The sequence below is a fragment of the Egretta garzetta genome, unplaced genomic scaffold, assembly GCF_000687185.1.
Source record: "Egretta garzetta isolate BGI_Z169 unplaced genomic scaffold, ASM68718v1 scaffold112, whole genome shotgun sequence".
In the NCBI taxonomy this organism is placed as follows: domain Eukaryota; kingdom Metazoa; phylum Chordata; class Aves; order Pelecaniformes; family Ardeidae; genus Egretta; species Egretta garzetta.
The window spans coordinates 1,538,377-1,551,044 of record NW_009258884.1 but is presented as its reverse complement, the minus strand read 5'-3'; the positions used below and the strand labels follow the sequence as shown (position 1 = coordinate 1,551,044).

At 41.9% G+C, this 12,668-nt stretch overlaps 2 protein-coding genes across 7 annotated transcripts in view; both read left to right on the top strand.

Moving 5' to 3' along the window:
* The window catches only part of DHX40 (DEAH-box helicase 40), a 13,876-nt gene extending 3,963 nt beyond the window's left edge, over window positions 1-9,913 (top strand). For 4 of the 6 annotated variants that reach the window (XM_035889565.1, XM_035889569.1, XM_035889568.1 and 1 more), the window contains 11 exons: window positions 866-965; window positions 1,403-1,489; window positions 1,988-2,170; window positions 2,730-2,810; window positions 3,506-3,663; window positions 5,755-5,869; window positions 6,157-6,265; window positions 6,583-6,677; window positions 7,241-7,310; window positions 7,720-7,948; window positions 9,761-9,913. In XM_035889565.1, coding sequence (XP_035745458.1) covers window positions 866-965; window positions 1,403-1,489; window positions 1,988-2,170; window positions 2,730-2,810; window positions 3,506-3,663; window positions 5,755-5,869; window positions 6,157-6,265; window positions 6,583-6,677; window positions 7,241-7,310; window positions 7,720-7,948; window positions 9,761-9,900 — 1,367 coding nt within the window. In that variant the 3' untranslated portion in view covers window positions 9,901-9,913. Of the gene's footprint in view, window positions 1-865; window positions 966-1,402; window positions 1,490-1,987; window positions 2,171-2,729; window positions 2,811-3,505; window positions 3,664-5,754; window positions 5,870-6,156; window positions 6,266-6,582; window positions 6,678-7,240; window positions 7,311-7,719; window positions 7,949-9,760 lie in introns of those variants that run through there. The other 2 variants (XM_035889566.1, XM_035889570.1) reach the window with 2 other exon arrangements.
* A 15-nt stretch (window positions 9,914-9,928) lies between these two features.
* CLTC (clathrin heavy chain) overlaps window positions 9,929-12,668 on the top strand; it is a 37,362-nt gene continuing 34,622 nt past the window's right edge. The window contains exon 1 of the mRNA XM_035889564.1: window positions 9,929-10,016. Coding sequence (XP_035745457.1) covers window positions 9,993-10,016 — 24 coding nt within the window. The 5' untranslated portion in view covers window positions 9,929-9,992. The remainder of the gene's footprint in view (window positions 10,017-12,668) is intronic.

Sequence of the window (12,668 nt, the reverse complement as noted above, 5' to 3'; positions counted from 1 at the left end):
ACAGTGATTTTCATCTGGAAATGCTGCTGAGAGGAAAGATCTGGTAACGATCTGCAAAAAGGGAGCAAAATTTTGACCTCCTTGAAAGAGCAAAATGAAAAGTTTATATTTTTCAAGTATAATAAGTGAGAAAATTTCAGGTGAAAGTTGAATTTTCATCTCCCTTTTTTCTTCCTTGGAAAGCCAAATGAGTTAGGGAAACTGCATATGCTGCTTTGTTACATCTTCAAAGAAGATTTGCTGGAAACATGGGGGTTTTAACTGACTCTTTTCATGTTCACCTTCACTTGCTCTGATTGTTAAAACCCTTAAAGTCCTTCATGAAGATTCTATTATGGAATCATAGAATTGTTTAGTTTGGACAAGACCTTTAAGATCATCAAGTCCAACCATTACCCTAACCCTGCCATTGCACTACCAAACCATGTCCCTAAGCATCTTGTCTACCCGTCTTTTAAATACCTTCAGGGATGGAGACTTGACCGCTTCCCTGGGCAGCCCATTCCAGTGCTTGACAACCCTTTCTGTGAAGAAATTTTTCCTAATGTCTAACCTATTAATACCAGACATCTTGTTTGTTTTTCCTAGTTCTGAGTTAGGAAACGTCTAGGAGAGCTGGCCTTTCTTGATTTCAAAATATTCTTGAATAGGCAAGCAATAAAGAAGATACTCTCTGATTTCTGACATATACTAAAATACTTCTGAATCTGTATTTCAGAATGTTGTGTGATTGATTCACTTTCTAATTTCATTCAGATGACTTTCGCTAAGCATTTGAGTAAGTTTGCACAGTGTTAACAGATGTGGTTTGAAACCAGAGCACTGTAATATAACAGATTGTTTGACTGACTACCTGTCATTTTAGATCAACAGAAAAGAATATTTATGCCAGCTCCCGTGGGCATTAGAAAATGCGTGGTATCCACAAACATCGCTGCAACATCTCTGACAATTGAAGGAGTCAGGTACTGTATCCTAGCCTTCATAAAAGCTGTAACAGAGGGAATAATTCAGAAGATTCTGCTAGGTTTGGGAAAACACGTGTGACTTCCTTCCGCTAGTATACCTGTTGCCTTTTTTTGTGAGTGTAGTGAATAAAAAAAAAAAAACCCTTGATACTATTATATAGTCTTACAGATGACTAATATTGTTGGACCCTAATTGAACTCAAATCTCTGCTCCATTAAATGGGTATAACCTCCCTGGGCGTGGGGAGGTATTGTCTGTAACATCCTGCAGACTGAACCATTGCAGGGCTGCAGCTGACCAGCAAAGTGCAGCTATCTGCAGCGATGGTAGGGTAGTTGTGTTCTTCCTTTGATCACGTGCATGTGGCAGTTACCTGTCTGTCTACTGAGATCTCTGTTGTTTTCTTCTCTGACAGAGTATGAATCTTTTTCAGATATGTAGTAGATAGTGGATTTGTGAAGCAGTTGAATCATAACCCCCGAGTTGGCTTGGACATACTGGAGGTGGTTCCCATTTCAAAGTAAGTTTTAAAAAGGTCATTTGCTCAGTGTTTCTGGGAGTTGCTCTGACAATACTGTGTATCAGTTGATCTTTTTAAAATATAAAAGAAAGGGGGGCGGATAGTGATTTTGAGGCTCTGTACTTTAAAGCTATTTTATTTGCTGCTAAACAGAAAGTGGTTCAGGACATACAATTTCCTATAAATTACAGGCATTAAGAAGGAATTGAAAATGTGTGTGTAGTCTGAACAGTGGCTTACATGTCATCTTGTGTTTGCTGAATACAACAACCTGATTCAGAAAAGCTTAAAAAAAACTTCCCTTGCACAGAAATGCTTCTTCATTCTGCTAGTTCTTATATAGCTGGATTTCTCTGTTGCTGCACAGTATAATATATCTTCCATCTACAAGGATAGAAATTGCTATTTTTTATCATAATTACAATGTGCTTTTTTGGATAGTAACAGAAGGGATCAAGAGTTTAAATTTATTTTTTCCCTGTTTTTCTGTTTTGGAAGGAGTGAAGCAAGACAACGAGCTGGCCGAGCTGGCAGGACATCATCTGGAAAAAGCTATCGGCTATACAGCAAAGAATTCTGGGAGCAGTGCATGCCTGACCACACAGTGCCAGAGATCAAGAGAACCAGTCTGACATCTGTGATCCTGACCTTGAAGTGCCTTTCTGTGCATGATGTCATAAGGTAACTTCCATGGAGTGGGGGGGATTATCATTTTCTTCCCAAGTCTCAGCAGCAAGGCAGCACAGGCACCAACAGCGTATTGGCAGGAGGCAGGATTAGGTCCCCGGCCAACTGTGACACTTTGATACAATCAGCTTTTCTGCTGTTCTCCTCAGTCTTTAATGCCAGATTGGATCTTGAGTTCCAGTTCAGTTTGAGGTTCTGCCAAAACTAGCTCCTTCTCTCCAAAATTAAATAATTAATAGCATTCCTTTAAAATACTGATGTTCCTATCCCAAAAGCTTCATCTCTGTGGGATTGTTTAATTTTAGGATCATACATGTGCAGAAAATACAGTTTGTCTTTGCATGTGCATGCTGGGATTTGTCATTGTAATTCTTCAGCTTGAGGCTGTACATGTAGTAACAACCCCATTTACTGAAGATACTTATGTGCATTTTGGTCAGAAACCCCGATTGGAAGGTTACAAAAGCATTTTAATAAATGTGAAAACTAACAAAGCTATGCTGGGTCTGAACAGTGAGATTTTAATTTTTTTTTACTTTGTTTTTCACTATAGGTTTCCCTATTTGGACCGCCCTGAAGAAAGGCACATTTTAGAAGCTCTCAAGGAACTTTACCAGTGTGATGCTATTGACAGGTAAAAGACAAAGGGGTGTAGTTGCTACAAGAATTTTAAATTGCATGGTTTAACTGGGGTTAGTGAGTTGTTCATGTGGACTAAAGGACTTCCCCCAGCAGTAGAATGTTTTCTCATTAGACCAGGAAGTTAACTACTGGGTTTTAATATACTCTCTGTAAAATTAGGGTTAGAGCGTGGCTTAGGACTTGAGAGATGCAGATTAATTTCTCCACACTGTCTTGGAGCCCCTGAGTGACCGCAGACAAATTACCTCAGCTCTCTGTGCTGTAGTTCCTGATAGCAGATCCCAGACTGTTGTGACGAAGATGCTTAGGCACTGGCTGTGAGGTCCATCCAAGAACTCAAGACAGGAAGCAAGATCTTATCCTAAGCTTCCAGGAATTCTTCTTGCAAACTAAAAAAAAAAAATCTTAAGCATCTGATACACTTAAAAAGCTGGCTTTGCCTGCCATGAAGCAGGCATAAGCAAACTGGAGAAAGGTGAACCGTCCTTCTGCTAGTGATGCTTGTTTCATGTCTCCAGCACCCATCTAGGCACACACAGACTGCAGTGTTAGAACAGTCCAGAGGGAAGTGCTTCTTTTGTGCTCTTTATCAGTATGTGGTGGCTGACATTGTGTGTATGTGTTCCAATTTAAGTTTAAACACAGTTTTGTTGAATCTGGTATTTGAATCTTTTTTCCTGGGATAAGGAGAGGCCACGTGACAAGACTGGGTGAATTCCTGGTGCAGTTCCCGCTCCCTCCCAACCTGACCTGTGCTGTCATAAAAGCTGCTTCTCTTGACTGTGAAGATCTGCTGCTTCCCATAGCAGCCATGTTGTCTGTGGAAAATGTCTTCATTCGTCCAGGTAGGGAGCCCCTTATCCCAAAAGCAGCCTTGGGTGGGTGGGGAATTCTGCTTGGACAGGGACAACTCAGGCAATGGTTAGGCAGCATACACTGCTTCACCTGAAGACCTTTTCTACAGCTTCCCTCTCTGGGTTTTTTTTGCTTTCAGTAGTTTTCTGCGCTAATAGTTTGTGAGGCCACAGTATCTTATAGGTGTATCTCAAGGCTATAAAGTGGGAACTGGTTCTGTATTTTGAACAATGGCAGCACAAGCCTTTACTTGAGCATAACGATACTCCTGCCAGGAAGCAAACTGGTTTTAGTTGGGCCCAACACTGGTGGGAGATATAAGTATTTACCTTAAACTAATGCTTTAAATAACACTTATGTTGCAGCATGAGGAAGATTCCTCAAGTGCAGTGCCTTGTCTTCCAGAGTACATTGTAGCAGATCTGTAAGGAAGAATGGTAGGATTAGGACAAATACACAATGGCACTTTGCCCCTCTGCTTTTACAGCTTTCTGTGGTCTTGGAGTCAGGGCACATTGCACGCTAGGAATCGGACAACAGCTGTTCCAAATACTTCAAAATAGCATGGAATTGGGTTGCATTTGTTCCAAGGCTGTGAGCTGTAAAGCAACATATGGGTACACGAGTGGATTGCTGAGAGGTCATGGGGGAGAAAACTGTGTTACAGGAGGGAAAAGAACAAAGGAAAAACAAAAACCAAACACCAGAAAACCAAAACACAGCACATGTTTTGCTGTTGGTCTAAGTATAGACAACAGGGACTGATTAGTTCGTTTTAACAAATGGGGTCATCTCTGGATTGGCTTTTCTGTTCAATAACCCTGTTTAACCAAATAGACCTTTTAAGCTACTGTGAGAAGCTCAACTTGTCGCTACCTCCATTTCCAGTGTTATTCTAACTGGAAAATGGAATTTTGCCGTGGTTCCTCTCACTAGTGCTAAATTCAGTCTCCCATGTCTTCCTTCCTATCTCCTTTGCCCTCCCGTCTGCCCCCCTCTTCCCCCCCCAGTCTTTGTGGGAGACCTTTGTCCTTTCTAGTCACTCATTGGCTCTTGTCCAGTTATCTCTGTAGTCTATTAACTGTGCCCGTTAGTGCAACAGCTAAAGACACTGCTGACAGTACTGATAGCCTGGATTCTGCTCTGGGGTCTTTCCCATTCCCACAAATGTGCGTTTGCTTTCCCATCCTCCATCTGGCAGTATGCCCTTGTTATCTGTTCAGCTAGCTAATGCACACATGTTCGTTACCCTCCAGCAACCCCATACATCAGGACGCAAACACGGAGACCGCCATCCTGAAGACACTTGCTCATGTGCAATATGTATACGCACAGGCCTCCTTACTTCATTATTGTTACTTCTGATACCCACAAACTTCTGACATTGTCTGCAGTGGAGCAACAATGCAATGCATTGGCCTTTGCAGCCATATGCCTCTCTACTAAGGGGAATAGGTTGTGCTGGTGAAGAAATTCTTTGGGTATTTAAAACTTGAAATAATACTTTGGCAATGTTGCTTTTGCCTAGTACATTCCTAGCATTTAGTGAAGGTGAATTCCCACTAAACTCGCAGATCGTGTTTTTTCTAGGCTCTTATTTAAGACCTGCATTACTATGGCACTTGAGTACTAGGACAAAAGCTGAGTTAGATAGATTAGATGGTGCTATGATGGGGTGGTTTCAACAGTCTTGTTTTTTCTCTCAGGGCAGAACTTTCACTTGATCCCTGTGAGCTGTTTGTTTAAGGTCACTGTTCCTTTATCTTTCCCTGTTGGCATCTGAATCAATTGTGAGAGAGAAATATGTAAATCCTTTCTTTCTAAGACACTAGAAGTCTTCATCTCTAGTGCTGAGTGATCAATTAATCACAGATTTAATAGCATCTACATATTCTTGTTCAGCAGTAGTGGAAGGAGGAAGAACTGTAAATGCAGCTGTGGAGGAGAGGCAAATTAAAAATAACATGAATAAAGAGCCAAGGCTGTCTCCAGCACCCTTTGGAGACATGCTAACAGAAAATTAAGTAGGAGTGATGAATAAAAATTACATTGTTGAAGTGAGATATAACTTACTTCCTCAGGTGATCCTCAGAAGCAAAAGGAGGCTGAGCTTCAACACCAGGAACTTTCCTCACAAGTGGGAGGATGCAATGACTTTGCAACCCTCTTAAATATTTTTGAACAGTGCAAAGCAAGGTATAAAATGGTTCCTTACAGTAAGTGGTTTCATATTGCTCTTAACACCCAGCTGCTGACGGTTTTTAGATATATCGCATATATGCACATGTATGTGCTCATACCTAATTGCAGATTCATTCCTTATTGTCATCTGTAATTTCTATCAAGACACCTATTATTTAAATCAACAAAGTGTCTGGCTGTGTAGGTTGCCTTCTTTGTACGACCATAACAAAAAATAGAGGCAACTTTCTGCCTGCAGCTTACAAAGGGCTTCTTTATGATACAAGTATTTCTATTCTCAGCAAGTCTCCTTCTGCTTGGTGCCAGAAATACTGGATCCATTGGAGAGCCTTGAAATCTGCTTTTAGTGTGGAAAAACAACTTCGGGAAATAATCAGTAAACTGAAACAGGTAAAAAAATTACAATTTTTATATATGATCGAGTTATAGAAGTTTATATTTAAAACATGTACTGGACTACTGAGCCTAAAGGCTGTTGCCTTTCTCCAGTAGAAGCTAATCCACTTCAATATTTATTAGAGCATCCTTGCTGTAGCTTGTGTAACTAACAGGTATGATGGTGGTAACAAGCAAGAAGGAGAGTTTTCCTCCTTTCCTCATGGTTTCTGTAGGGTGAGAAACCCAGAGTTTTAAATCCATAGGATGGAGGGGATACAGCCACTTTTCCTTTAGGAGAGATCATGATTCATGTCGTTTTCTTTACATAGCTGCCAGACTTCCCTAAAGAGACATTTGAAGGCTCCAGAACTGAAATACTAAGAAGATGTCTATGTGCAGGATACTTCATCAATGTAGCTAGGAGGTAAGTAATACAGTTTGGAGAATTGAGTGGGAAAGATACTATGCATATTTTTTAAAGGTGTAGCTGCTTATTGAAACAGAATAGTAAGGCTGTGTATTGTTAAAAGTAGCAATTGCAGCTGAAGGTGGTGTTTCTGCACAGGGCTGGAAACCTGGTGGGTACTCTGCTTGTGACTCTCGGAACAGTCTTGGGCAAGTTGGTTACATCCTTGGAATAGCAGTTTTTCCATCTGTGAAGTGAACTTGCAAGCTGATGAGTAGTTCCAGATATTAAACTTAAAGGGCTTGGAAATGTCCAATTATCATGGTTGTCAGAGGCTTCAATCCCAACCCCTGTTTATTATTGTGGTGTTATATCTGCAGTGTACTGTGGTAAATTAGACAGATATATATTATTCCTCGTTGGTTTTTTTACAGCTTAATTCTGGAGGGATCTTCCTCTGCTTACATATTTGAGTATTTTCCTCTATGCTGCTGCTGATTTGCTTACTTTAGTGTTGCTGTCCAGTCACAGCAAAGGATGTTTCATTACATGTTGGGGTTTTTTTTTCGGAAACCTTTCAGATCTGCAGCCAGGACATTCTGCACAATGGACGGACATGGCAGCATAGTTTATATCCATCCTTCATCTACAGTAAGTTTCCAAAGTCTGTTAATAAAGCAGCACGGGATCTATAAAGGGAATAAGAGGCAGGTCCCTGTAAACTCTTCCTCTTCTGTTTGGTTTGTGCTAGCTTATGGTGAGGAGAAGCACTGTTACAGTGTTCATTTTGAGTGGGGAAGAGCCTCACTTCTTCAAATGTGGTAAATGTTTGGCTTATGGAATGAGTGTGACGTAGACTGAGCTTTCTCTCTGGCTCTTTGGATTTCCTGGGCAATTTTAAGCAAGTCGCCATGCCTCAGTTTCCCTGCCTGAAAATTTAGGGTAACGTCAGCTTTATCTCCTTCTTGCATCTGAAGCATCAGAAGATATTCCAACGGAGGGTGCTGTAGAAATAAAAATTATTTTTTATCGGTTCTGAAATAATCTTTTAATATTTCAGCTATATAACCAGGAGACTCGCCTTGAATGGATCATCTTCCATGATGTCACAGTGACATCCAAAATCTACGTCAGGACAGTGTGTCCTGTTCGCTATGAATGGGTCAAAGACTTGTTGCCCAGATTGCATCAAATTGATGCATATGAACTGAGCAGTGTGGCACGGGAAGAAGTAACTGAAGAGGAAATAACCAAGTGGAAACATAAGGAGGACCTTAAAAGGCAGTATGGTAAGCGCATTACTGGGCCATATCTATGGCGTGTGTAGTTTTCTTGGTTGTTGCGGACGTGTGGGAGTATATTGTGTCACCGAATGCATTCTAGACTAGTAGGTGTTAATCTGGACGTGCTTAACGTATTTGATGTGTTTTCTTGTCTTGCTACAGCTCTGCAATCCTTATTTTCCTGCCTCGGCAGCGTGTGTAGTGGTGTTGGTCTACCGGTTCTTGTCATGCTCCCCCCTTCTTTTGGTTTACTATAGCTGACAGGAGCAAAACTTTAATACAGAGTTAAATAAAAACACTTTTTTAAGTTTGTGAAGGGTATCTAGTCATAGATACCCAAAATAATACTGTCCTAAGGGTTATAAGAAAAAACAAACAAAAAATATCACATTTTGGTGAATGTCTTGTTCTGACAATGAATTTAATGCCATATGTTTAAATAAATTGTCAGTTTTAATTAAAACCAGTGCCTGCTAACTGATCTGGCTGCTTGACATTCTTTGAATTCTTCTGTCAGCAGGTTTCATAAAGCAGTCAAGTATTCAAAGGGCCTCTTCACTCCTGAGCTGGCCCTTCCAAAACATTAATTTAATTTACAGTACAGGCACTGGCAGTATAGATTCTCTTGTTTCCTTAACAATGGAAAAAATGTAGACTCTTATGCTCAAACCAGCGTCTCTTTCTGTCCTGCGTTATTGTATAAAGCAACCATTTTAAATGATAAAAACATGACTTGGATTTGGTTATAAATTTTCTGGAAAGGATATTTGCATTATTGGATAATGCAGAGGAGCTTCATCTATTTATCTGAAGCCCAAGGAGCTGTGGTTTGTTCTCTTTGTCCCCCTTAACTTGATTTAACCAGGCAATTGTAAATTAATTTGAGATTAAAGTTGACCTTATAGATGTTGCATTTCTGGGAGCTTCATAAAAATAGGTGGCTGAATAGCTGACAAAGGCTTAATTAGTGCCCAATGGAAGGAAAGGCTGCAGCATGAGCCAAATTATTATTTGACTCCAAGACAGAATAATTACAGATATTCCACAAGTGAATGCTGATTAAAGCTCCTTGCTCATATCAAAGAATCTGGTGCCCAGCCCCAGAACCCTAGGAAGAAGCTGCAGTAGCTGTTTCATTCACTAAGTACTTAGGCTCTCAGAGTCTTTGATTTTTATTTTTTTTTTAAATTATTATTTTAAATTTTATTTTAAACTGAAAATATTGCCTGCTTTTCTTTCCTTGGGAGAAACACTCCCAAGGTCTCAGCTCAGGGGCAGAACGTGCATTTCTAATGGTGTCTGAGCTGGAGTATTGACTTTTCCCACTCCTTTATCTGTATGTTATCCTCTCTCTTCCTCCTACCTCTGGGAATTTTTGAAGAGTTTATTCTAAGCTTTTTTTCCTGCTCCCAGTGCTGTTCCTCTCCTCCCTAAATGTGAGTTTGAGAAGTGTAACTTGGAGAAGAAGTGGGTGCATAGAACACAAGATGCACAGTATCTGTTACAATAAAAAGTAAGGTATATATTTGGGGATGAGATGAGCCCAGCTGCAAATATTGACATGGAGTTAAGGCATGATTTTATTTTAATTTTTTTTTTCTTTTTTTTTTTTTTTTTCTTTCTCTCCTCCCTGCTGTGGTACAGTCTGTCCTCTCTGGAAGTCATTCAAATGACTGACTGGGATTTGAAAAACACTTGAGATTCTGTTGGGGGTTTTGGGGGGATTTTACAAATAGGAGGAAATGAAATGCTGGTTGGCTTTTTTTTTTTTTTTTTTTAATACAGAAGAATATATTTCTCTTTCTCCTCTCCCCCCAGAAGGAGTCACAGACAACCCTGCAAAGAAGATGGAGAGAAGGAATGATGATCAATCAATACTGGATGCCCGAGCTCGCTATCTTGAGAGAAAGCAGCAAAGAGCACAGGGTTTAAGTGGCCCACTGAAAGAAATGGGGTAATACTGGCTGCTGCTCTACTCCCAGTGTGAGGAAAGGCAGTTTGGTGCAGTTGTTCTGGGTGTGTTTGCATAATGCAAAAATGACTAACTGGAATGAAGGAAAACTTCTGCTTTGTGGTAAGTTTGAGTGCCGAGGCGTACAAACGCAATCTTCCTTTGCTGCATCCAGCAAGGAAAAGCTACCAAGCAGAATTTTGTTGCTACGTGTCACTGGCAACAATTTAGTGGCCTCAAGTGTGGATGAAGACATGATAGTCACGGTGGTGCCAATTCTGTGGCATTTAGTTGAGGTAGAAAGGTCTCAGTGGTCTCAGTGCCATTATTATTAAAATTTTCTTAAAGGTTGGGTTTTTTTTTTTTAAAGGAGTGGAACTGTCACTTTTTACTGATTTTTACTTTGTACGATTGGCTGTACAATCTTCATGCTCACATGCTACTCAACAAAGTGTGTAGGAAGTGCTCTTTTAATGATGGAACCATCAGGATCTGAATTCCAAAGGATGTTTGCCACCTGCATTCTGTGTTGCAGACAGTGTTGTTCCTACTGTGTATTGTGCTGTACCATGTACAGTGATGGTTCTGGGTGAAGATGCCTTTGTATGCAAAGTGTTTTGTAAATGTTTTCATGTTCTTGCTAACTGAATAATTCTTGTCAGGGATGGATGACTTAGCACTGTGTTTTCCATTTGGCAAAAAACCCCAACCCAGCAGTCAATCCAGTACTTGGCCAGGTTATGCCCTGCAGCCCGTTGGAAGGCCTGCTGCCTACTGGGCTGTTTTTCTGAATTTGGTGACTGTTATTTTTAAAGTGTATGGATTTCAGACTGTTTCAAATGCATAGAAAGAATACACGAGGAAATACTAGCTTTTTTTTCCTTGAGTATACAAAAAACAAAGAACTTGTTGTCATGAAGTTTTCTTCCCAGTAAAGAGGTGATCCCCTTCTGTCACCTGAATAATCCTAAAATATTCCAGTGCTCCAGCTGGTTTATTTGCTATTTTTCACTTTCAGTAAGTGACACTTCGTATGAGACAATTTCCAAAAAATTGGAAGAACTTAACTGTCATTTTTCACGCCTCAGTTGTTCGCACTGTGTGTTACCTTCAGTCGCTTTTCAGGTGACCAGCTAACGCTGTTCAGGTGGTGGTGTGAGTAAGCCTTAGCACTCGGTGTTAAATGTTAAGCATTCTGCCCTGTACCTCACAGGCTGTAGCTGATCGTAAGCTGTCAAAAACTTGGGGATTCTCTTATGGGGAATGTGATAATGTTATTCTTCATAAAGAGGTAGTACGTTTGGTAATTGTCCCTCTTTCTGTGATCGTACCTATTAAAATGAAAAAGCCGCGGCCAGCCCGGGTACTTGCCAAGCCTGGTGAAGGCGGCGCGATTCTGGAGAGGCTGGGGGCTGCCCTGCCGGAGCCCTGCAGGGCTGAGTGCCACCTCCCCTGGCTGGCAGAGGCTGAACTCCAGCAACGCCGTAGCTGTCAGCGGCGACAGCGGGGGCAAGCAGCGATGCCTGCGGCTGCCCTGCAATTTTCAGTTGCAGAGTTGCTAACGGCAGCAGAATTGCCGCCGTGCGGAGCACAGGGACGGCAGCAAGATCGGTGCCTTTCTAGTTCCTAAGGGAACGCGTGAATCAAACAATTGCTGGTTGTGATCAAACTTTGTAGGAAGCGGCATGTTTACGATTCCTCTTCCGTTGGGCCCTTTAGCCTGGGTTTAGATGGAAAAGGTTTTTCTTTCATGCTGTTGCTCAGATTCTGAGAAGCCGGTGCTTTTTTTCAACTCCAACCTGTAAGTCTGCATTTTGCAAAAGCCCACAAATTATTGCTGTTTACTTTGACTTCTATCACAGTTGCAATGTCATAGCCGCTTGCAAGTCCAATGACATCTGCACCACACGCCAGGTCTGAGATCAGTAGCTAGAACGCCCACTCTTGCTTGCGGCTGTATATCTCTTGGCAGATAACAATGCTTTTTTTTTTTTTTTTTTTTTCTTTTTTAGTAGCAAGAAGAGGGAGGTTGGGTGGTTTGGTTTGTGGTTTTTTTTTTTTTGTCTGTGTGTTCCAGGGCTGCTCAGAGGTTTTGAAACTCTGAATTTAAGACAAAGCAAAAACGGTGTGAGGAAATAAGCATGAGATTGCAAAATAAGGAAAGCTAGAAGAAAAGCAGGGGTTAGGCTGGCCGGGGCGCCCATGCCTTCTGCTACATCCAGATGCTTAGTAAAGCACTGGGACTGCTCTGCGTGCTGCACTCTGGTAAAAGGGGTTAAGTTTTGCCTGGTTATGCTGTGAGTTAATAAACGGAGAAGGAAACTTGAAGTTTCATGGACTCATTAACAGCATGACAGGGGAAGAGTCCTTCAGGCTGTCCCTGGGGTTCCAGGGGACTGCTGCAGCCCCAGCGATGTTCATTTACGTCCCCTGGTTTTGGTGAAGGAAAGGAAGGTGGTCGGTACAGGCTTGTGGTCCTTCCCCACTTCGTTTTATTTTATTTTTTTATTTTTTTTTTTTTACATCTGGGACGGCTGCTGGAACGCTGGGCAGAACTGGAGGGCCCTGAGGCCACGGGACCTGCTGGGCTCAGGGGGGAAATCGGCCCGGCCCGGCCCGGGGCTTCGTGCCGACCGGTGAAAGCCCCGGGGCCTGGTGCCGCCATCCCAAGGCCCGGGCCCGCCCGTTTCCATGGCAACTCCACCTCAGCCCCGGGCGAGTCACCTTGCCCGGCCGCTCTGCCCCCTGCACGTGACCTGCCGGGGCGCTGGGCGC